The sequence below is a fragment of the Salvelinus alpinus genome, chromosome 10, assembly GCF_045679555.1.
Source record: "Salvelinus alpinus chromosome 10, SLU_Salpinus.1, whole genome shotgun sequence".
NCBI lineage: Eukaryota > Metazoa > Chordata > Actinopteri > Salmoniformes > Salmonidae > Salvelinus > Salvelinus alpinus.
Window position 1 is genome coordinate 35,265,439 of NC_092095.1, and position 25,092 is coordinate 35,290,530.

Here is a 25,092-nt window from a genome sequence, read left to right on the forward strand (position 1 = left end):
TTGTCTACAGCAGCGTTTCTTAAAGTATGGGTCGGACCTGTTAATGATGGGTCGCGACGTAAATGTATAATTATTTAATTAATTACTGGAATTGATTTGGCCAAGTGCAACTGCGCTCTCGGTTTAGCAGCGGTCTCTGCTTAGTTTGGCAGCTGCTCGAGTGCGAGAGGTAGAGGGAGATGCCCATGTGCTTGCTTTTTTCTGCAGTTTTCTTGAAGATCATTCCGCGACCCACACATTGCAGCGCTGTGGTTCAAGCCACTGACTTGTTGTTCCCACTCGCCGCTGTCATGAAATGGACTCATGCTAGCCACAAGTTCTAACTGAGCTCAATCGTCATCAAACGCATATACAGTGATGACTTTGTGTCTCTTTCATGCAAACTTTGAGCAATAACAAGGAGCGCCAACAATGTGTTTTGTGTGGGGAAGTGCTTAGTAATGAGTCTCTCAAAACGAAACAAATTAATAAAACGACAGGTCCTGACCAAACATCCATGACGGTTAACCCAGGGAGTTATTTCAGAACAGGGCAGAACGCTTCAGGAAAAAGTGCTTCGAAAGTGGAATAGTAAGTCAACTAACAAGGCATTGTTGTCATTTTATAAACGGGTGATGATAAGCAGAAATAAGGGAGTACTATCTCTCATAGTAGTAGATGTGAGTTTATCTTTCAAACAATCCCCTGGCCTTGTAACGTTACACAGCTAATAGCTAACGTTAGCCAAAGCAAGCTAACTAGCTACTGAGAGTGCAACCCTAAGAAACAGCACAGATGAAGATGAAAAATTCAGGCTTACTGTACATTTTACTGTGTAAATTATTGCTGAAAACAAACTGGAACTGTTGCTGTTACAAGTAATACTTTTTATTCTGAACTGGAATAAACTGATCGAAGCAATATGCTTTTTGAGGCAAACACACACAGTTCTGGGTTGCTCATCTTCAGCAGGAAGCTGTCTCCTGCCTGACTGAGAAAGCAGTAGATGTTCAGATCCAGTTTGGCACCACATACCTATGCAAGTCAGGGTTCTCAAGTACAGAAACAGTCTCAATGATGAGCATCACCTCAGTGTTGCACTGTTAAAAACTGATCCCAGAATAGGCATGCTTGTTGAAAACTTCAACCAGCCACACACCTCTCATTAGGACTGTGTGTGTGTTTTCTGGTCTACATCTGTGTGATGTGATCAATCAGTTTATTCCAGTTCAGAATAAAAAATATGCATTTAACAGCAGCAGTTCCAACCTAGACTTTCTATCAACAATAATTTATACAGTAAGATGTACAGTAGGCCTAAATGTTTTTATCTGTGCTGTTACTTAGGTTTGCACGATCAAACAGCCTGTGTGTGTGTGTGTGTGTGTTCTGTTATACATCTGTGTGATGTGATCAATCTGTTAATTCCAGTTCAGAATTAAATGATTTATTGTTTTTTAACTGCAACAGTTCCAACCTAGACAGGTACGTAAGAGTGTTTTAATTGGGGAAAAATAAACATGAAAAGATTTATGGGTATTTCATTGTTATTTGTTTTTGTCTATATTGCATTTTTTTAGGCTTAAGGGCAATGAAATGTACCGATAATTATGTATAGTTGCATATTTTCCTAAGCTTGGGTCCCAGGAAAACACAGAATTTCTAATTTGGGTCCTAGGCTGAAAAAGTTTAAGAACCTCTGGTCTACAGTACCAGTCAAAAGTTTGGACACACCTATTCATTCAATGATTTTTCTTTATTTTAACTATTATCTACATTATAGAATAATAGTGAAGACATCAAAACTATGAAATAACCAAAAAAGTGTTAAACAAATCAAATAATATTTTATATTTAAGATTCTTCATGAGGTAGCCACCTGGAATAGATTTCAATTAACAGGTGTGCCTTATTAAAAGTTAATTTCTGTAACTTCTTTTCTTCTTAAAGTATTTGAGACAATCAGTTGTGTTGTGACAAGGTAGGGGTGGTATACAGAAGATAGCCCTATTTGTTAAAATACCAAGTCCATACTTGGCAAGAACAGCTCAAATTAGCAAAGAAAAACGACAGTCCATCATTACTTTAGAACATGAAGGTTAGTCAATTTGGAAAATTTCAAGAACTTTGAAAGTTTCATCAAGTGCAGTCACTAAAACCATCAAGCACTATGATAAAACTGGCTCTGATGAGGACCGTGACAGGAAAGGAAGACCCAGAGTTACCTCCGCTGCAGAGGATAAGTTCATTAGAGTTACCAGCCTTAGAAATTTCAGGCCAAATAAATGCACTGTTCAGAGGAGACTGCGTGAATCAGGCCTTCATGGTCGAATTGCTGCAAAGAAACCACCACTAAAGGACACCAATAAGAAGAACAGACTTGTTTTTGCTGGTGACACTGGCAGTGATTTATTTAGAATTCAAGGCACACTTAACCAGCATGGCTACCACAGCATTCTGCAGCGATACACCATCCCATCTGGTTAGCGCTTAGTGGAACTATCATTTGTTTTTCAACAGGACAATGACCCAACACACCTCCAGGCTGTGTATGGGCTATTTGACCAAGAAGGAGAGTGATGAGTGCTGCATCACATGACCTGGCCTCCACAATCAACCTGACCTCAACCCAATTGAGATCGTTTGAGATGAGTTGGACCGCAGAGTGAAGGAAAAGCAGCCAACAAGTGCTCAGCATATGTGGGAACTCCTTCAAGACTGTTGGAAAAGCATTCCAGGTGAAGCTGGTTGAGCGAATGCCAATAGTGTGCAAAGCTGTCATCAAGGAAAGGGGTGGCTACTTTGAAGAATCTAAAATCTAAAATATATTTTGATTTATTTAACACTTTTTTGGTTACTACATGATTCCATATGTGTTATTTCATAGTTTTGATGTCTTCACTATTATTCTAAAATGTAGAAAATAGTACAAATAAAGAAAAACCCTGAATAAGTAAGTGTGTCCAAACTTTTGACTTGTGCTGTATATAAGGTCCCACAGTTGACAGTGCATGTCAGAGCAAAAACCAAGCCATGAGGTCGAAGGAAATGTCTGTAGACCTCCGAGACAGGAGTGTCGAGGCACAGATCTGGGGAAGGTACCAAGAAATTTCTGCACCATTGAAGGTCCCCAAGAACACAGTGACCTCCATCATTCTTAGATGGAAGAAGTGAGCAACTGGGGGAGAAGAGCCTTGATTCGGAAGGTGACCAATAATCCGAAGGTCACTCTGACAGAACTCCAGAGTTCCTCTGTGGAGATGGGAGAACCTTCCAGAAGGACAACCATCTCGGCAGCACTCCACCAATCAGGCCTTTATGGTAGAGTAGTCATTAAAAATCAAATGAGAGCCTGCTTGGAGTTTGCCTAAAGGCACCTAAAAGACTCTCAGACTATGAGAAACGAGATTCTCTGGTCTGATGAAACCAAGATTGAACTCTTTGGCCTGAATGCCAAGCGTCACATCTGGAGGAAACCTAGCACCATCCCTACGGTGAAGCATGGTTGCGGCTGTATTATGCTGTGGGGATGTTTTTCGATTTGATTTTATGTTTTTCAGCGGCAGGGATTGGGAGACTAGTCAGAATCGAGGGAAAGATGAACGGAGCAAAGTACAGATGAAAAACTGCTCCAGAGCGCTCAGGAAGGTTCACCTTCCAACAGGTCAACGACCATAAGCACACAGCCAAGACAACGCAGGAGTGGCTTCGGGACAAGTCTCTGAATGTCCTTGAGTGGTCCAGCCAGAGCCCAGACTTGAACCCGATCGAATATCGCTGCAGAGACCTGAAAATAGATGTGCAGCGACGCTCCCCATCCAACCTGACAGCGCTTGAGAGTAATCAGAGAAACTCATCAAATACAGGTGTGCTAAGCTTGTAGCATCATACCCAAGAAGACTTGAGGCTGTAATCGCTGCCAAAGGTGCTTCAACAAAGTACTGAGTATAGGGTTTGAATATTTTTAAATGTCATATTTCAGTAAAAAAAATGAAAATAAATTTGCAAAAATGTCTAAAAAACATTTTTTCTTTGTCATTATGGGGTATTCTGTGGAGATTGATGAGGAAAAAAATATTGAATCCATTTTAGAATAAGGCTGTAACGTAACAAAACGTGTAAAAAGTCAAGGGGTCTGAATACTTTACGAATGCACTGTACTGGTGGACAGAAATGCTAAAAAGTTAGCATTTGGAGACAGTGGCCAGATAAACAAAACCAACGCATGGATTACTGTCACAAGTTGCTTATAGATTGCTTACAGTATAACCAATATGCCATTTAGTAATTTGGGTGAACTATCCCTTTAAGGTGGATCTGGTCTATAGGGTCCACTACATTGAGTGATACCTTTATCTCTGGGGGGTCCAGGGGTTTCCAGTTGTTGGCTTTGAGTTGGTGGAGCTCATCAAATTTCAGGCTGATGTTCTCGATGGACAGCTGCAGCATGTCCCAGAAACCTGCTAGGTCCTGGGAACTGGGCCTCGGGTGGGAATTGGGGTTCTGATACACACAGAAAGTTTCAGTATAGAGTTTAGACACTGAGGTTCTTGCCTTTACATGGCACTACATAATTCTATGGCAGCCATGTTGGCTCCTCATATTCGGGCCGTTCTTGAATTGTGGTGGCATTTGCGTCCCTCGCCTTTGTAACCATGAAAAACACTCAAACTAATTACAGTTACACAACATGTTTCGCTATATATTGAACTGTTTATCAATGATAAAACATAATGCAAGTAAGTAATTTATACTGCAAAACTTTATGTTTATGCATTGTTTAAAGTACTTAGGGTAAGCAAATCGGCTTGTCCCAGGAGTGATGTGTAGAGTATAGTGACATGTTTTGGGGATGTAGAATATAAATGGAGGGAACTAACATTGTGAGGAAAATGATTAATCATATCACTATAGTAAATTATTTTAAAGGCCCAGTGCAGTCACAAATGTGATTTTTCCATGTTGCGTTTATATTTCCACACTATGAGGTTGGAATAATACTATGAAATTGTGAAAATTATGATAATGCCATTTTAGTGCCTGTTTTGGTGGGATGGAGTTTTGGCGGTAAATAGACCAATAACAAAAAGAAGAGGTCCAAAAATCTCTGCCAATTACAGCTACCCAGCTAGCACATTTGGTTCCTTGGAAGTTTTTTGTTTTAGAATGGTTGTGGGAACAAAGCCATACTGAAAGTTTCCTGACTGGTGAAACTGAAAACATTTTGTCTGTTCTGTGAACATATCTTTTTAGGTTGCAGGGAGGTTCTGAGAACGTTTAACTCTGCTTCCTTGAACGTTTCCCTGGGAGGTTTTATTAACGCTCTTAGAACTGAAATGATAGGTTATTTGAAGGTTTTAGAATAACCTCCTTAAAACCTTCACTGAATGTTTCAATAAGACTTTTAATAACACAGATAGCTTATTTTGGGTTGACTTTTTTTGAACTCCAAGCACAGATAGGATACATGGAAATTCATTTCCTTAGTTAATTAATCATGTGAACACACATTTTTTTATTGTGACATGGCGTCAGTGAGATTTGAACTTATGATCTTTGGTTCTCTATCCATTGAATTAGTCTACTGCAGCACCAGGATGGGAAGGCGAAAGGGGGATACCTAGTCAGTTGTTCAACTGAATGCATTCAACTGAAATGTGTCTTCCGCATTTAACCCAACCCCTCTGACTCAGAGAGGTGCGGGGGGCTGCCTTAATCGAGCTAGCATTCCATGTTTTTTTTACGCATGCAAAGCTATTTATTTTAGTCTATTCAAACAGACCACATTTCAAAGGAAACTCATTAAGATCAGGTGTGGCCAATTATTGGGCACGGCCGACACACCTGAACACCACTGGCGTACCACACACCCCCGCAAAAAAAATACCTTTAAATGATTGATGACCTTAGATATGAGCATTTGTGGCATCCATTTCATAGAATCCTAATTTTTACATTTACTTACAAAATATCATTGGTGTAACCTTCATTGGTGTTACTATTCCTACTTGTGGCACAATGTCATCATAATGATACAAATTATTTACAGTAATTAAGCTACCATATTAGCTGACTTAGAATGGGAAGATGCACCCAGATCCATATAAATAAATACAAATCAAGAATTGTTTTCCAAAATGCTATGCCCAAATGCCATTGCAATTCAAGAACGACCCATTTACCAAAAGCACTTCACGGAATTTTCAGATTTTTAAACAATGCTATGTAACTGAATGTATAGGACAAAAACAAGATTTCCAAATACTGATGAATGAATAAATGGAATGCTCAAAGGCTCTGACATGGCATCCATTCTAAAAGTTGTCTGAACTCTCTAAACATATGGCTTTGCACAGGACTGTGTAGGACTTGGAACCATTCCCATTTTCCTATCAGTATGTCATCGGCATACTAGTCTGGGACTATTTCACCTTGTCCCTCCACACTTCAAAGTTATTATGCTCTGAGTGGTGAGTGGTGATAGACTAGACTACTATTCAGCTAGAATTTGCATGCATAGCAGTGTTTGGTCTGACACAGTGTCAATTATAAGCTTGTATAGATCATCACATTATGTGACAGTTGGCTCTGATGGGCTTGCTGACACAGTAGACTAACTCTGCAGTGTGTGTGAATGTGTGTGTGTGAGTGTGTGTGTGTTACATACCTGATTCTCCTTACACAGCTCCCGAAACTGCTGGAACTTCTGAGACATAAGCAGCTGGGCACTCCCTATTGCACTGCGGATCTTCCCCAGTACTGCGGAAACACACACACACACACACACACACACACACACACACACACACACACACACACACACACACACACACACACACACACACACACACACACACACACACACACACACACACACACACACACACACACACACACACACACACACACACACACACACAGAGACTTTGCCTTTGATGAGTGCAAGGCTTTAAGTATGTGGAGAGAGGGAACTGGGAACCTAAACTGTGAATTCTGGTGAGAAGGGGAATGTTTATCCTGCACACCAAATAAACATACCTCCTAACATGACACTGAGTTGGGGATGTAGAAAACCAGCCTCCTGTCTCAATACACAACTTCGAATTAGGGGGCAAATACACTGCAGAATCACTAGTCAAGGGCTGACCAGCAGACAGTCGCCCTCACGTACTGTAACCATGTGTTCTCTCCATCGGAAATAATGCATTAGCAGTAAAGGAAGAAATCAGTTATGTCACTAGGGACAAATCTAAGGAGTAGTATTCAAGCCGAATAAAGTCTACCACATTGGGCTATGTGTCCCAAATGACACCCTAATCCCTATTTAGTGCATTACTATTGACCAGAGCCCAGTGGGGCCTATATTGAAAATAGGATGTAGCACTGCTAGTGTGGAGCTATGGAGCTGGGAGCAGGCTTGAGGAGCTTATTAAGTGAGTTTGAGCATGAAAACCCCCATTGAGTATTGCTGTGAGAGGTCATTATACTGTTTATCTACAGGACAGATGTGTGGCCGGACCCGTCCAGCAGCTAGCTCCCTATTGATGACTATGTCTGCAGTGGAGATAGCAGGCAACAAGCAGGCATTGTGGCTCGCTGCTATGAATGCCATGGCAGTGTCTCAAATGGCACAATATTTCCTATGTAGTGCACTACTTTTGACCAGAGCCCTATCGAGCCCTATCTGGAGAATAGGGTGCCATTTTGGGACTTAGACAATTTCCCTCGGTCTATTTGACAGAGGGAAGGAGGGAAAAACAGAGATACAAAGAGAGGGAAAACAACTTATATGACCTTCACGTCAACATCACCCAAAAATACGAATAGAGAGAAGTGATTCTACTGACTCACTACCCCAATGCACCGCGTTTGCACCAGTTCGCACATATTCAGCTCAATGTTCATGGGTTGATGTTGTTTATGTACATGTACGTGTGTCGTCCCACTCACTCTCCTCCGGCAGCTCGTTCTCCATCTCGTCCTGCACCATCTGCCGGCACCAGCCCTCCATGCGCTCCATCTCGGCCTGAAGAAGCTTAAGGAACCACCTCCCGTCCCTGGAACACATCAACCCCCGTCCCCCCACCACCTCCATGGGGTCTTCCACCTGGTCCATCCAGGGGTCTGGCGGGGGCAGGATGGATGGGTCCAAACCCACCTCGCCGTACTCCTCCACGGTCAGGGCGTGGTAGTGGTTGCCTGAGCCCTGGATGGAGACGGTGGAGGTGGCGGCGTCCCGGGAGTACTGGCGGGGCATGGTGGCCGAGTGGCGTGTCACCATCTCTGGGGCGTCGACGGGACAGTAGTCAGGGTCGTCTAGGTCGGCTTGGACCGCCGTGGTCACACTGTTGGACCTGGTCATCCTGCGGTAACTGGAAAGAGAACCACAGATTAGAGATCAGAGTTAGTGGATGTGGGGTTAATAGAAGACATGCAGGCTTAGTATATCAACACAGATCCCAAATCAGATCGGACAGGTGTGGGGTGTTTGGGAGGGGTGTCATGGGGGCGTTTGGTCACCTGGCTGATTCAGAGGCGATGGAGCGTGGCCTCATCAGTCACCGTGCCCTGCTGTAGGGCTAAGTCTTAGAGATAACATACACCCACACTCAGGGCCCTGCTGTACAGCTTGGGGTGCAGCTTTTGATTTAGCTCGAGAGGCTTTGTGCCCCTGTAAGACTCCTCTTGCCAAGTCTCTCAGAGCAAAGTGCCAACACACAGCCACAAAGTCACACACTTGCACACAGATAACATCTTTTCAAAATACACAGATGGGCACACACGCACGCACACACACACAGACACACACACACACACAATGTTAAAGAGAGAAGTGCCAACTAAATGTACAATTAGTGGACAGCCAGCAACCAGAGACACCAGCAGACTACAACAGGATACAAGATAAACAGATAAATGACAGAAAATCATTCACACGCTCTCTCTCTCTCACGCCATTTTTTACTACAGTTTACTATAGAATACTACAATACTTACTGTAGAATTCTGTAGTAAACTGTTGTATACTGTAGAATACTATACTACACCCTGTAGTATCCCTCGATCATGTGTAATACTTAGTATAGAATGTTGTAGTATACTGTAGTAAATAACTTTTCAAAATACGCACACGGACGCACGCACACGCGGCTTGCCAGAGGAGGGGAGTGTTAGAGAGAGAGGTACCAACTGAATGCACAATGAGTGGACAGCCAGCAACCAGAGACACCAGCAGACTACAACAGGATGCAAGATAAACACTAACATGTAGGGCAGTCAAATTCCACGTGTAGTAGGCCTGATTACTGGTCTGCGCATGCTCTGAGTACAAGGCTAGGGATGCCGTCTGGGCCGGCAGCCTTGCGAGGGTTAACCCGCTTAAATGTCTTACTCACGTCGGCCGTGGAGAAGGAGAGCCTATAGTCCTTTGTAGCGGGCCGCGTCGGGGGCACTGTGTTATCCTCAAAGCGGGCGAAGAAGGTGTTTAGTAAGTACGGAAGCAAGACGTCGGTGTCCGCGACGTGGCTGGTTTCCCCTTTGTAGTCCGTGATTGTCTGTAGACCTTGTCACATTCGTCTTGTGTCTTAGCCGTTGAATTGCGACTCCACTTTGTCTCTGTACTGACGTGTTGCCTGTTTGATTGCCTTACGGAGGGAATAACAACACTGCAGGTATTCTGACATGTTCCCAGTCACCTTGCCATGGTTAAATGCGGTGGTTCGCGCTTTAAGTTTTGCACGATGGCTGCCATCTATCCACAGTTTCTGGTTTGGGTAGGTTTTAATAGTCACAGCGGGTACCATATCTCCTATACACTTCCTGATAAACTCAGTCACCGTATGCGTATATTCGTCAATGTTATTCTCAGAGGCTACCCGGAACTTATCCCAGTTTGCGTGATTAAAACAATCTTGAAGCATGGATTCTGTTTGCTCAGACCAGCTTGAATAGACCTTAGCACGGCTACTTCCTGTTTGAGTTTCTGCCTACAGTACCGTGCAAAAGTATTCACCCCCTTGGCATTTTTCCTATTTTGTTTCATTACAAGCTGTTTTAAATGGATTTTTATTTAGAGTTCAAGTAATGAACATACACAAAATAGTCCAAATTGGTGAAGTGAAATGGAAAAAGTAACTTGTTTAAAAAAATTATACAAAATAAAAAACGGAAAAGTGGTGCGTGCATATGTATTTGCTATGAAGCACCTAAATAAGACCTGGTGCAACCAATAACCTTCAGAAGTCACATAATTAATTAAATTAAGTCCACCTGTGTGCAATCAAAGCGTCGCATGATCTCAGTATATATACACCTGTTCTGAAAGGCTCCAGAGTGTGCAACACCACTAAGCAAGGGGCACCACCAAGCAAGCGGCACTATGAAGACCAAGGAGCTCTCCAGACAGGTCAGGGACAAAGTTGTGGAGAATTACAGATCAGGGTTGGGTTATAAAAAAATATCAGAAACTTTGAACATCCCACCATTAAATCCATTATTTAAAAAATTGAAAGAATATGACACCACAACAAACCTGCCAAGAGAGGGCCGCCCACCAAAACTCACGGACCAGGCAAGGAGGGCATTAATCAGAGAGGCAACAAAGAGACCAAAGATAACCCTGAAGGAACTGCAAAGCTTCACAGCGGAGATTGGAGTATCTGTCCATAGGACCACTTTAAGCCGTACACTCCACAGAGCTGGGCTTTACGAAAGAGTGGCCAGAAAAAAAGCCATTGTTTAAAGAAAAAAATAAGCAAACACGTTTGGTGTTTGCCAAAAGGCATGTGGGAGACTCCCCAAACATATGGAAGAAGGTACTCTGGTCAGATGAGACTAAAATTGAGCTTTTTGGCCATCAAGGAAAACGCTATGTCTGGTGAAACCCCAACACCTCTCATCACCCCGAGAATACGATCCCCACAGTGAAGCATGGTGGCAGCATCATGCTGTTTGGATGTGTTTCATCGGCAGGGACTGGGAAACTGGTTAGAATTGAAGGAATGATGGATGATGCTAAATACAGGGAAATTCTTGAGGGAAACCTGTTTCAGTCTTCCACAGATTTGAGACTGGTACTGAGGTTCACCTTCCAGCAGGACAATGACCCTAAGCATACTGCTAAAACAACACTCGAGTGGTTTAAGGGGAAACATTTAAATGTCTTGGAATGGCCTAGTCAAAGCCCAGACCTCAATCCAATTGAGAATCTGTGGTATGACTTAAAGATTGCTGTACACCAGCGGAACCCATCCAACTTGAAGGAGCTGGAGCAGTTTTGCCTTGAAGAATGGGCAAAAATCCCAGTGGCTAGATGTGCCAAGCTTATAGAGACATACGCCAAGATACTTGCAGCTGTAATTGCTGCAAAAGGTGGCTCTACAAAGTATTGTCTTTGGGGGGTGTATAGTTATGCACGCTCAAATGTTCTGTTTTTTTGTCTTATTTGTTGTTTGTTTCACAATAAAAAAAAAATTGCATCTTCAAAGTGGTAGGCATGTTGTTTAAATCAAATGATACACACCCCCCAAAAATCTATTTTAATTCCAGGTTGTAAGGCAACAACTTAGGAAAAATGCCAAGGGGGTGAATACTTTCGCAAGCCACTGTATAGGAAGGGAGGAGCAAAATGGAGTTGTGATCAGATTTGCCGAAGGGAGGGCGGAGAAGGTCCTCGTAGGCATTTCAAAAAGTTGAGTAGCAGTGGTCCAATGTTTTACCAGCGCGAGTACTACAGTCGATGTGCTGATAGAACTTTGGTAGTGTTTTCCTCAAATTTGCTGTTAAAATCCACAGCTACAATAAATGCAGCCTCAGGATATGTGGTTTCCAGTTTGCATAAAGTCCATTATAGTTCTTTGAGGGCCGCCGTGATATCGGCTTGAGGGGGAATATACACGGCTGTGACTATAATCGAAGAGAATTCTCTTGGGAGGTAATACGGTCGGCATTTGATTGTGAGTTATTCTAGGTCTGGTGAACAAAAGGACTTGAGTTTCTGTATGTTATCACAATCACACCATCAGTAGTTAATCATGAAACATACACCATCGTCCTTCTCCTTCCTGGAGAGATCTTTATTCCTGTCAACGCGATGAACTAAGAGCCTAACTGGCTGCACGGACTCAGACAGTATATCCCGAGAGAGCCATGTTTCCGTGAAACAGAGTATGTTACAATCCCTGATGTCTCTCTGGAAGGAGAGCCTTGCCCTGAGCTCGTTTACTTTATTATCCAGAGACTGAACAGTAGCGAGTAATATACTCGGAAGCGGTGGATGGTGTGCATGCCTCCTGAGTCGGACTAGAAGTCCACTCCGAATACCTCTTCTCCGCCGGCGGTGTCTTGGAGCAGGCTCTGGAATAAGTTCAATTGCCCGAACAAAGTATCCAATTCGGGAAAGTTGTATTCCTGGTCATAATGCTGGTGAGTTTCCGCCGCTGTGATATCCCAAAGTTATTTCCGGCTGTGTGTAATAACACCCAAAAAAAATCTGGCCTAATAATGTAAGAAATAACACACCAAAAAACAAAAATTCTGCTAAGTTTCTTAGGAGCCAGAAGCAGAGCTGCCATATCTGTCGGCACCATCTTACTCCATCTTCAAGTGCTTGTCAAATTGTGAATGAGAGACTGATGAAATATATACAGTCTGCGCAAAAAAACGAAACAAAGCAACTTTTTTCAAATCATCATTAGAGTCGCATCATGCAGCCTTACAAAGTATTAAAAATCAAAATATATAGCCCAACGTTTGTAGAACAGCTAAAGTTACATTAACAACTCTAAATTAAGCATATAGGAATACCTATTTCTTTATTAACCATACGTGCGCACCTCAAATCGCTTGGAGAGAAATATCCTTTCTATTTTATTCAGCTTTGTTCAATTGTATTCTTCATACTATAAAATAATGCCACGGAATTCTAAGCAAATCTTGTCTGCTAAATGAACTAGTGTAGCCCACAGCCATATGGCATAGCCAGATCAGGACCTAACATAAGGACAACTCAGAGTATGCTATCCTGTTCTTCTGAAATAGACAACATTTTCTTCATATCATGTCTCTTTAAACCTGTCTAAAATAAATAATGGATGTATTGTGAATGTGTAGGTTATATTTCATGAATTTATTAGATTTGTTCTTAATGTAGATGTTCCAAAGGTCTGCATCAGTGGCTTGTAGGCTATGTGTAGAGCCAGGAGATGCTAAATATGTTGATGTTCATTTCCTGTCAATTACCGTGAGACCGGCAATTATTTACTTGACAATCACCGGTTGACAAAATGTTGTGACCGCCACAGCCCTACTAACATGAATGACAGAAAATCATTCTCTCGCTCTCTCTCTCTGACATGACCTGCCCACAGGGTGACGACACACACACAGACCCTGAAGTCGCTCCATCCATCAGCCTCACCCCATCCCCGGCCAGTCCCTCCCCCTCCACTTCACCCATTTATCTATACCTCCTCTGCTCCATTAATCTCCCTTCTTTCATGAACAGAGAGCAAGAGGGGGAGAGGAGCGGGAGAGAACAAACACACTCACAGTGGAGGGCTACCAGCGCCTGTGTCTGTGTGTGTGTGTGTGTGTGCTCGCAGGAGTTAAAGAGTAACTGTGCTCTGATCAGGTGTGTAGTCATAATGATCTCAGGCTGCTTAATAGCAGCTCCCTCCTAGCAACTTCCTGTCTGTGTCAGGGCAGAGAGGGGCCAAACACAAGCCAGACTGACTCAAGAGAGAGAGAAAGAGAGATAGAGAGGGGGGGTGGAGTAGGGAAAGAGATGAGGGAGTGACAGGGACAGAGAAAAAAGAGCGCGAGAAGGAAGCGAGAGAGAGAGAGAGCGAGGGGGGAGAGAGAGAGAGAGAGAAGGGAGAGACAAAAGCAACAGAGGTTATTTTTACATTTCAGTCAGGTGGAGTCCTTCACAGGGCCTTGTAAATGACTTCAGTGGTTAAGGGAGGCCTGTTCTGCTCTGTTGTGCTCTGCTCTGTTGTGCTCGGTTCTGCTCTGCGCTGCTCTGTTCTGCTCTGTTCTGCTCCGCTCGCCAACTGGGGGAAAAGCTGCTCCAAGACTGGATGACTGTCAGTCTGGATTGTGGCTACTGTATTGTTTTCTTCTCTTAGCTCCTAGTTTGTTCTGGGCTAATTCTGGAGAAGGCCAATCCCAGTTTTGGGTCAAAACGTAAAATGCTCAGCACTAAGAACTGAAACGCATCAGTAGGAGGGATCACTAGGAGTCCCAGGCATATTAATGAATCCTGCATGTCCTGTGTGTATCCCAAATGGCACCTTTTTATAGTGCACTACTTTTGACCAGAGCCTTTTGAACAGAGATCAATGGATCCTGGTCAAAAGTAGTGCACTACGTAGGGAATAGGGTTCCATTAGAGTCGGAGTCCATTTCTCTGTCCATTTGTCCTCTTTGACAGGACCATAAAGCAGTAGAAGGTCTGAGTGTCTCTGACTTTTCAAGGCGGTCAAAGTGGGTTGAGGACGATATGATTTGAAAACTAGGACCACTATAGACCATGAACACACCCACATTCCATGTTACCAGTGACTGCACTGGACTGCACTGTGGAGACAAAAATCCAACCTTCACCTACCCCATTTGCTGCCATGATTTGACCATATGGAATGTGTGGGGTCATGACATAAGTCGAAACATCTCTGCAGAGTAGTTGCTGTTTGAATGAGGATTTGAAGTTAGATTGAAATTGGTAGTGTTGTATTCAGCGGTGTTAAGTACTTAAGTAATATAATTTTAAAGTACTACTTAAGTAGTTTTTAGGGGTATCTGTACTTTACTATTTATATTTTTGACAACTTTTATTTTTACTCCACTACATTCTTAAAGAAAATAATGTACGGTGCATTCGGGAAAGTATTCAGACCCCTTGACTTTTTACACATTTTATTACGTTACACTCTTATTCAGTGGTGGGAAAAGTACCCAATTGTCATACTTGAGTAAAACTAAAGATACTTTAATAGAAAATGACTCAAGTAAAAGTCACCCAGTGAAATACTACTTGAGTAGAAGTCTAAAAGTATTTGGTTTTAAATGTACCTAAGTATAAAAAGTAAAAGTATAAATAATTTCTAATTCCTTATCTTAAGCAAACCAGATGGCACCATTTTCTTTTAATTTTTCAATTTACGGATAGCCATGGGCACACTTTGTTTAAAAACAAAGCATGTGTGTTTAGTGAGTCCGCCAGATCAGAGGCAGTAGGGATGACAAGGGATGTTCTATTGATAAGTGTGTGCATTTCAAAATTTTCTTGTCCTGCTAAGCATTCAAAATGTAACAAGTACTTTTGGGTGTCAGGGAAAATGTATGGAGTAAAATGTACATTATTTTATTTAGGAATGTAGTGAAGTAAAAGTAGTCAAAAATATAAATGGGAAAGAATAGACACCCCAAAAAACAACTTAAGTAGTACTTTAAAGTATTTTTACTTAAGTACTTTAAACCACTGGCCTTATTCTAAAATTGATGAAATGAAGAAAAAAAAATCCTCAGCAAACAATAGTCCATAATGACAAAGCAAAAACAGGTTTTTAGAATTTTTGCAAATGTATAAAAAAAAATATAAAAAAATATCACATTTACTTTAGTATTTAGACCCTTTAATCAGTACTTTGTTGAAGCACCTTTGGCAGCATTTACAGCCTCGAGTCTTCTTGGGTATGACACTACAAGCTTGGCACACCTGTATTTGGGGAGTTTCTCACATTCATCTCTGCAGAGCGTTGCTGCACAGCTATTTTCAGGTCTCTCCAGAGATCGGGTTCAAGTCCAGGCTCTGGCTGGGCCACAAAGACATTCAAAGACTTGTCCCAAAGCCACTCCTGTGTTGTCTTGGCTGTGTGTTTAGGGTTGTTGTCCTGTTAGAAGGTGAACCTTCGCCCCCAGTCTAAGTTCTGAGCGCTCTGGAGCAGGTTTTCATCAATGGTCTCTCTGTATGTCGCTCCGTTCATCTTTCCTTTGATCCTGACTAGTCTCCCAGTCCTTGCCACTGAAAAATATCCCCACAGCATGATGCTGCCACCACCATGCTTCACCGTAGGGATGGTGCCAGGTTTCCTCCAGACGTGACGTTTGGCATTCAGGCCAAAGAGTTCAACCTTGGTTTCATCAGACCAGAGAATGTTGTTTCTCATGGTCTGAGAGTCTTTTAGGTGCCTTTTGGCAAACTCCAAGTGGGCTGTTGTGCTATGGAGCTCTGTCAGAGTGACCATCGGGTTCTTGGTCACCTCCCTGACCAAGGCCCTTCTCCCGCTATTGCTCAGTTTGGCCAGGCGGCCAGCTTTAGGAAAGGTTTAGGTGGTTCCAAAATTCTTCCATTTAAGAATGATGGGGGCCACTGTGTTCTTGGGGACCTTCAATGCTACAGAATTGATTGTATCCTTCCCCAGATCTGTGCCTCGACACAATACTGTCTCTGAGCTCTATGGACAATTCCTTCGACCTCAAGGCTTGGTTGTTGATCTGACATGCACTGTCAACTGTGGGACCTTATATAGACAGGTGTGTGCCTTTCCAAATCATGTACAATCAATTTAATTTACCACAGGTCGACTCCAATCAAGTTGTAGAAACATCTCAAGGATGATCAATGGAAACAGGATGCACCTGAGCTCAATTTCGAGTCTCATAGCAAAGGGTCTGAATACTTATGTAAATAAGGTATTTCTGTTTTTTATTCATAATAAATTTGCTAACATTTCTAAAACACTGTTTTTGCTTTGTCATTATGGGGTAGTGTGTGTAGATTGATGAGGAAAACAAAATATTTAATCAATTTTAGAATAAGGCTATTATGTGGAAATGTGGGAAAAGGGAAGGGGTCTGACTACTTTCTGAATGCACTGTACTTTCTACTCCATACATTTTCCCTGACACCAAAAAATACTCAATACATTTTGAGTACTTAGCAGGACAGGAAAATTGTCCAATTCACACACTTATCAAGAGAACATCCCTGGTCATCCCTACTGTCTCTGACCTGGCAAACTCACTAAAAACACATGCTTCATTTGTAAATTATGTCTGAATGTTGGAGTGGGAGGGGGGGGGGGGCTACCCCACCATAAAAATAAGAACATTGTGTCATCTAGTTTGCTAGAAAGGAATCTGAAAATATTCATACTTTTATCTTTGATAATTAAGTATTTTTAACAATTACGTCTACTTCTAATACTTACACATACATAAAAACAAATGTAGACTTTTACTCAAGTAGTATTTTACTGGGTGACATTTACTTGAGTCATTTTGTCTGAGTTGTCTGAGCAGACAGCTGACAGATGTCTTGAAAAGGCAGCCAGGTTGTTTGTAGTGTTCCTCTCTTTTTACTGCTCTCCTCCACTCCCTCTCAGTTTGGCAGGCTTAAGCCCAGTTCAAACACTGAGGTGAGGTTATGACCCCCCCCCCCCACACACACACACACACCTTTTCAGTGAGTGGGGTAGGGCCACAGAAGTGATGCACTCTCACCGTCTGGGAATCAAGTGTATAAGGGGCACTCTACCCAGACCATGACCTCCCAGAACGGACCTGCTGCGACACACACAGACACACGCACTCAAATTCAAACATGCACCAAGGGAAGGCACATGTGTGACATTAAACCCCAGAGCCACTTGACTAGTGGAAGTGTCTACAGGAGTTAATGTTTGCCTTGGCTGCTTGGAGATGTGCCTCCTTTTCAATGCTTGGCTAGTCAGCTGAGGAAAGCTCTTTGAGGAAAAACTCCAGATTACTTTGACCCAATTGGCACCCTATTCTTTATGTTGTGCACTACTTTTGACCAGGGCAAATACGCCCAGCCATAGGTCTCTGGTCAAATGCAGTGTACTATAGGTAATAGGGTGCCATTTGGTACACAGACCAGATTTCTGCATCTGACTCTGAAACTGCAGTCCTGTACATGACCTTGGTAGGTTGAGACTGGGCTCTTTGATTCCTAACCATGTTCTGTGTACAGTATGAAATCAGATTACTGCGTCTAGTACAGTCTCTAAATTGGTCATCTCCCCTCAGCTCTGACTAACAGAGGGGTTACTGTGGTAAGTGGATGGGAGTTACGCAGGCAGACACACTGACACATAACTGCCTGCTGTGTAGACATATTTTCACACAACTCCAGGAACCAGGAACGTTCCCTGACTTCCTGCCTATGCAAATGCTCCTTGTATAAGTCAGTCAGGGGCCAGGGCAGTTGTCCAATGAGGTGGTCAATAGGCATGCTATAGGGGCTTTAGTATAAGGGTTTAGGGGGGGATAGGGGACCTATAGGAACTGTTACGTGTAGGGCAGGAAAAGGGGGAGTTGGGGTTGTACATGACCATGTACTGAAAAGAACAGGACACTGACAAACCCCCCCCCCCCCCCCCTCCCAAAGTGGCCTGGCCACATCACAAATACTGCTGCAACAGATGGCTGTCAACTAACTGCCCCCACTCCCTTCCTATCCCCTCCCTCCAACACATCCTCCACTTCCCCAGCTGTCACTGCATGCATGGGCCCCCTAGTCAAGGGGCTCTGATGCCCAAACTCCTCCGAGCTGGGGGCAGCTGTTGTGGAGTGAGGTGTGGGGTGGGATGGTGGACCCGACAGCCTACAGTCAACTAGGCCCAACCCGAAGGTACACATTTATATCCATACAGCTCTCAGGCCTGAGGGGGGAGTGTCAGAGAGAGGTGCCAACTGCACAATGAGTGGACAGTCAGCTAGCAGAGACACCAGCAGACTGCAACAGGATACAAGATAAACACTAACATGAATGGCAGAAAATCATTCACACGCTCCTGCTTTCTTTTTCTCTCTCGCTTCTCACCATCTCTCCTCTTCCACCTGGATGCCTACTGACTGGAACTTGGAGTGCTCCTCTGTCCCCCCAACCTCCTCTGGTCCATCCACCTGCAACCGTACACAGATTTTTTCGTTGTTGTATTTTTATATAAACTAAATTTTTACAGGTAAGAATTAATAATCTCTCCTGGACAGACTATGTAAACATAAATGGTAGAATCTGATCAAATTACGCAAGATTTTAGTTCTGGTTTAACCGAGATAAGTCAATTAAGAACAGACCACAGGTCAGTGTGTGGTCAGCATGTGGTCATTGTTTGGTCAATACGGTCATAGGCATATCTGTGTCTGTTCTCTGACCTGTATCCCTATGGAGAGGCACTTCCGGAGGGTGTCTCTCTTGCTGTCGGTGGAGGCAATGTTGGTGGCGGTGATGGTGCTGTTGGTGACATGCTGGCTGGCTGGGCCGTGGACCTGGGCATTAGCTGCCTCGATAGCTGCCGTCAGGGCCTTTATAATAATAATAAAATAAACAATCAAATATGTTTAAAAAAAAGTGTTTATCTTTTTAATGATTTGACAAAAACACAAATTGACACTGATAAAATCACAAATTTCAAAACAGATTATTGACATAACGTTACGTTTTATAATATTTTCAGAATACACAATATACTTTATTATATTATACCTTCATACTGTCGATGCTCTCTCTGGAGTTGGACAGGCCGGGCTGGGAGGTGCTGATGTGGGTCCGGGGGCCTGACCCCCCGTCCATGTAGGCGTCCTGGGCCGACTCGGTGCTGCTCTGGGCCGTGATGGAGATAAAGGGCTTGGGCGGGGTTGTGCGCGGCGGTACCGGCGGAGGCATCTTCTTGTACGTGGTGATGCATGATGACACTGCAGAGGGGGACAGGAGGGGGAAAACCTGGTTAGAAAAAGCTACACAATATACAGAGAAAACTACAAAATTATGGAGAAAATATATTGATGACACTGCAGCGGGGAAATGCGAAAAACTGGTTAAAAATCTACAAAAACTACAGAGGAAACTACAAAATTATGAAAACCAAAAAATTTCAGTGCAGAGGAAATGTGGGGAAAAATTATTAGAAAAAAACGAGAACTAATATTAAAAAATAAATAAAACTACCTTTTTATGTTGCATTTTTGCAAGTACGTACAGTACAGTAGTAACCTCATCCCCAGGCTATTGCGCACAGCGCACTTAAGCCTGTGATGTAAACTATTCAAAGTTGGCCTTTATTTTTTATTACCTTTATTTAACTAGGCAAGTCAGTTAAGAACAAATTCTTATTTACAATGATGGCCTACCCCAGCCAAACCCGGATGACACTGGGTCAATTGTGGACCGCCCTATGGGACTCCCAATCATGGCCAGATGTGATGCAGCCTGGATTTGAACCAGGTACTGCAGTGATGCCTCTTGCACTGAGATGCGAGGCGTTGGGGAGGGTTAGGGGGAAGGTGTTGTGGGAGATGATTGGTTGGTAGATTAAGCCAATGCCTATGCACCGGGAGTTTCTCCCGGTCTTTTTGTATTAGCTAAGGAAGGCCATGTTTGAGCAGAAGCTTTTGGGCAAAAGTGCCTGTGAACGAGATTAAGTACAGTAGTGACTGTAGTTCACAGGGCGATTAGCTAGGTTTGCTGTCAAATTAACAAGTAGTGTAGAATCTAGATTAGGAGCATCTTCAACAAAGCTTAGTTAAACTTCTAAAAAGGTTTGTCCGTTGGTCACTTCACTTGAACTACGGATCTAGTCTATTGTGGCTGAAAGCTGCCATCCTGATCTCCTCTATTGCCTGACCTCCTTTACGTAATCATAACAGGCCAACTGCGTGTGTGTGTGTGTGTGTGTGTGTGTGTGTGTGTGTGTGTGTGTGTGTGTGTGTGTGTGTGTGTGTGTGTGTGTGTGTGTGTGTGTGTGTGTGTGTGTGTGTGTGTGTGTGTGTGTGTGTGTGCGTGTCTATAAACAAAGACGTGTACTGAGTAATGAGGTAGGGTGTCACTGCAAACAAGCCCTAACGCAAAGATCAATTCTCAAACAAACAAGATCCACAAATTCATTCACACTCATACATACATCAGTTCTCTCTCTCTCGCTCTCTCGCTCTCTCTCTCTCTCTCGCTCTCTCTCTCTCAGTGAGTGCCATCTCCTATTACAGCGACAGGTTGGCAGTTATGCAGGCCCTGGTCTCACAAGTGTGCAGGGAGTCCACACAGAGCACATCAAATGGCACCTATACAGTGCAAAAATACTTTCAACCAGGCCCTGGTCAAAATAGTGCACTTGGTCAAAAGTAGTGCACTAGGGGATAGGGTTCCCACACAATATTTCCAAGGCACTAAACACAGAACATAACACCACAGAACATAGCAGCGTTATGCCTTTGATTTCTCCTCCACATGTCCCCATCAGAACTAGGTTATTGGCTGACTCCTGTCCCAGAAACTAGGACAGTGAGTGAATTTCCTGGATCCCTTTAATCCCTGAAAAAGACAAACATCCTACAGCGTACGGTGGGAGCAGCATACAGTGCCCATTGTCTGCCAAACCCTGAGTGCGGAGCACGGAGTGTGTGTGTTTGTGTGTGTGCGTGAGTGCCGTGTCGAAAACCATTAGATAAAATGTTTATGTGGGCCCTCCCCACTGCTCTTGACAGCTACATTACCGCAGCAAAGGTTTAGAGGGTTGCCTGGCTGGCGGGCTGGCTGCCTTAAAGCCTCCCGTCAAGACCACAATTGAATTCATCCTCAAAGGCAGCCATGAGTCTGTACAGTCAAGTTTTGACAAGTTCAGATAAGGATGCTTACATTAATAAGATTGTATTTTGATTAGATCATTGTAGCTAACAGGAAGAGTTGCCAAAGACTTCGTTACCAGGTGTTAGCTAACGCTGTACTACTTGTTCAAGAAAATAAGTAGCACAATTTATATATTAAGAAAAATACATTGTTTTTTTGTGCCATCCAGTTAAAGTTGTAACAGTGCAGCACAGCCTTAAGCCACCCTGTGGGAAAGCATCCTACACTCAAAAAAATGCTGGCTTAAAAACAACCCAATTTAGGTCAATATTGGACAGAACACACTTTATTTTGACCCAGCCACTTGAGTCACTTATGCTATTTTGTCAACTAATTGGGTCTTTAACCAATCACATCAAATGACCAATTAGTGAAAATAATATTAGAATTGGGCTTCCTATGTGAACGCAGCCTTAGCTGGGTTGTTGGGTTATCGATGCTGGGTAATCGAGCTACCAGGTCAGATCAGAAGACTGGAGGCGTGGCTTAGTAGGGGTGTGGCTTTCAAATAGTTATTTTTGGCCACCCATGAAAGTAAATGTCATTCCGGTTTATAATGTGTTCTATTGCCATCACATATTTGTAGCTTTTACAAGATTATGAGTTTCTCAGGTGCCTTTGTATATCCCATTGTTGGGAGAGTTACCACTTAAAATAATATTACAAAAATGTTATTAAGTATATATATTAATATACGTGCAAAAATATTGAAGGGACATTTTAATAAAATTTAAACAACAAAGTGGTGACCATCCCAACATTGAAATATGCAAAGGCATTAAAGCTTCAAACATATCAGTGATTAACCTTAACATGTGATCACAACAGAACAGATGAACTTGAATTACATTTACTCTCATGGGTGGCCAAAAAGAACTATTTGAATGCCACACTCCTACTAATCCATGCCTCCAGTCTTCAAAGAAAACAACCCAACTAAGTGGGTCAAAATAACCCAATGTGTGTTCTGTCCACTATTTACCCAGCGCTGGGTTGTTTTCAACCCAGTTCTGATGTTTTGCAGATGTCTCTATAGGTCTATGATTGAAACACTGCTAATCTCTACAAAGGTCACTGAGTACAGACCAGTAAGTATAAGCACCCACCCACACTGTCTGTGTTCCAAATGGCACCCTAATCCCTTTATAGTGCACTACTTTTGACCGGGGCCCATAGGACCAGCTCATTGGGCTCTGGTCAAAAGTAGTGTGCTATAAAGGGAATAGGCTGCCATTTGGTACACACACACTGACTGACACAGATAGAGAGAGAGGCTATGGTCTTGGCCTTGCCAGGCGAATAGGGAGCAGAAGTTCAGGGGATTGAATGTCAGTCTTTTTGAAGCTCTGCAGTCATACACACACACACACACACACACACACACACACACACACACACACACACACACACACACACACACACACACACACACACACACACACACACACACACACACACACACACACACACACAGTCTTGTACAGCTAACCTTGTTGGGACACACAATTCAGTCCCATTCAAAATCCTATTTTCCCTAACCCATAACCCATAAACGGTACCCTAACCTTAACCCTAACCCCAAAACCTAACCCTAGTTCCTAACCCTAACCTTAACGTAATTCTAACCCTAACACTAATTATAACCTTAACCCTAAACCCCCTAGAAAAAGCATTTGACCTTGTGGGGACTAACAAAATGTCCCCAATTGGTCCAATTTTGGTTTGCTTACTACTCTTGTGGGGACCAGAAGTCCATACCCACACACACACACAGACAGACACACACTGTGAAGAAGGCTTTAAAGAACATTGCGTTTTCATGTTTCTCCATTAAGAGGGATATGAAACTGGAGACAACGCCATGCCCCTCCTATCTGTCACTGCTCTGCTCTGCTGTGGCCAGACAGAGAGGAGGTGAAGACTGGGCCGTGTATGCTGAGACAGGTTGAGTAAACACGCTAAAGAAGCTCGAACATGCCCCCCCCTACACACACACACACACACACACACACACACACACACACACACACACACACACACACACACACACACACACACACACACACACACACACACACACACACACACACACACACACACACACACACACACACACAGGGCTGTTGACACAGTGCAGCCGAACATTTCAATCTGTCATGACCACCTCAAGGCACACTGCAGACTTCCTCGCCTGCGACTGATATGCCCGCCATCCATCTGAAACTATTGTCTGTGGTGACCTGGGCAACACTGTGGTGTGTGTGTGTGTGTGCTTAGCAACTTAATGAACACAGTGAACTTCATACATCCCTCGCAGAGACTAAACCAAGAGCTTCCAGATCTGAGCATCCCAATCCCGCCACTTGATCTCCAAACCTCAGAAAAATTCCACATAAAAGAGTCCCAGTTCAATTTGGCTGTCCATATGACACAATGCCATTACAGTGATGTGAGGGTAAATTACAGAACAAACGCAATGATAAATTAAGACACGGAGGCCTCTCAGGGGTGTGTGCTTAGTCCCCTCCTGTACTCCGTGTTCACCCACAACTGTGTGGCCATGAATGACTAGAACACCATCATCAAGCCACTGATACGACAGTGGCCGGCCTGATCACCGATGGGGATGAGTCAGTGTACAGGGAGGAGGTCCTAGACTGAGCAGTGTGGTGCCAGGACAACAACCTCTCCTTTAATGTCAGTAAGACCAAGGAGCTGGTCGTGGCCTATAGGAGAAAAAGGGGAGAGCACGTCCCCATCCACATCAACAGAGCTGTTGTGGAGTGGGTTGAAAGCTTCAAGTTCCTTGGTGTCCAGGTCACTAAGGACTTAACATGGTCCACACACACCCGCACAGTTGTGAAGAGGGCAAGGCAGTTCTTCTTCCCCTAAGGAGGCTGAAAAGATTAGGCATGGGCCCTCGGATCCTCAAACGTTCTACAGCTGCACCATCGAGTGCATATTGACTGGCTGCATCACCGCTTGGTATGTATGGCAAATGCTCCACCCTTGACCGCAAAGCGCTACAGAGGGTGGTGCGGACAGCCCAGTACATCACTGGGGCCGAGCTCCCTGCCATCTAGGACCTCCATATCAGGCAGTGTCAGAGGAAGGCCCGAAAATTTGCCAAAGACTCCAGCCACCCAAGCCATAGACTGTTTGTTCCCTCTGCTACCGTCCAGTAAACAGTACTAGAGCATCGACTCTCGGTCCAAAAGGCTCCGAGACAGCTTTTACCTCCAAGCCATAAGACTTCTAAATAGCCAGACTGCTAAATAGTGAGTTAATGGTACCCAAACTATCTGCACTGACTCTACACACATTTTAGACTCTATTAGACTCTATATACATATTTACTCACACACATACTACATTGACACTCCCACACTCACACTTTTACACTCATAATTTGCTGCTGCTACTATGTTCTTTATTTTACTCTTATTATTTAAATTTTTTATTAT

At 43.4% G+C, this 25,092-nt stretch overlaps 1 protein-coding gene across 5 annotated transcripts in view; it reads right to left on the reverse strand.

Annotated features, from left to right (window-relative positions):
• Positions 1 to 25,092, reverse strand: part of LOC139532002 (disks large-associated protein 1-like) — a 282,607-nt gene that overhangs the window by 5,017 nt on the left and 252,498 nt on the right. For all 5 annotated transcript variants that reach the window (XM_071329086.1, XM_071329088.1, XM_071329085.1 and 2 more), the window contains exons 7-12: positions 19,493 to 19,701; positions 19,162 to 19,311; positions 18,827 to 18,909; positions 7,930 to 8,351; positions 6,647 to 6,738; positions 4,330 to 4,482 (exon numbers count right to left, since the gene is read on the reverse strand). In XM_071329086.1, the coding sequence (XP_071185187.1) occupies positions 4,330 to 4,482; positions 6,647 to 6,738; positions 7,930 to 8,351; positions 18,827 to 18,909; positions 19,162 to 19,311; positions 19,493 to 19,701 (1,109 nt within the window). The remainder of the gene's footprint in view (positions 1 to 4,329; positions 4,483 to 6,646; positions 6,739 to 7,929; positions 8,352 to 18,826; positions 18,910 to 19,161; positions 19,312 to 19,492; positions 19,702 to 25,092) is intronic.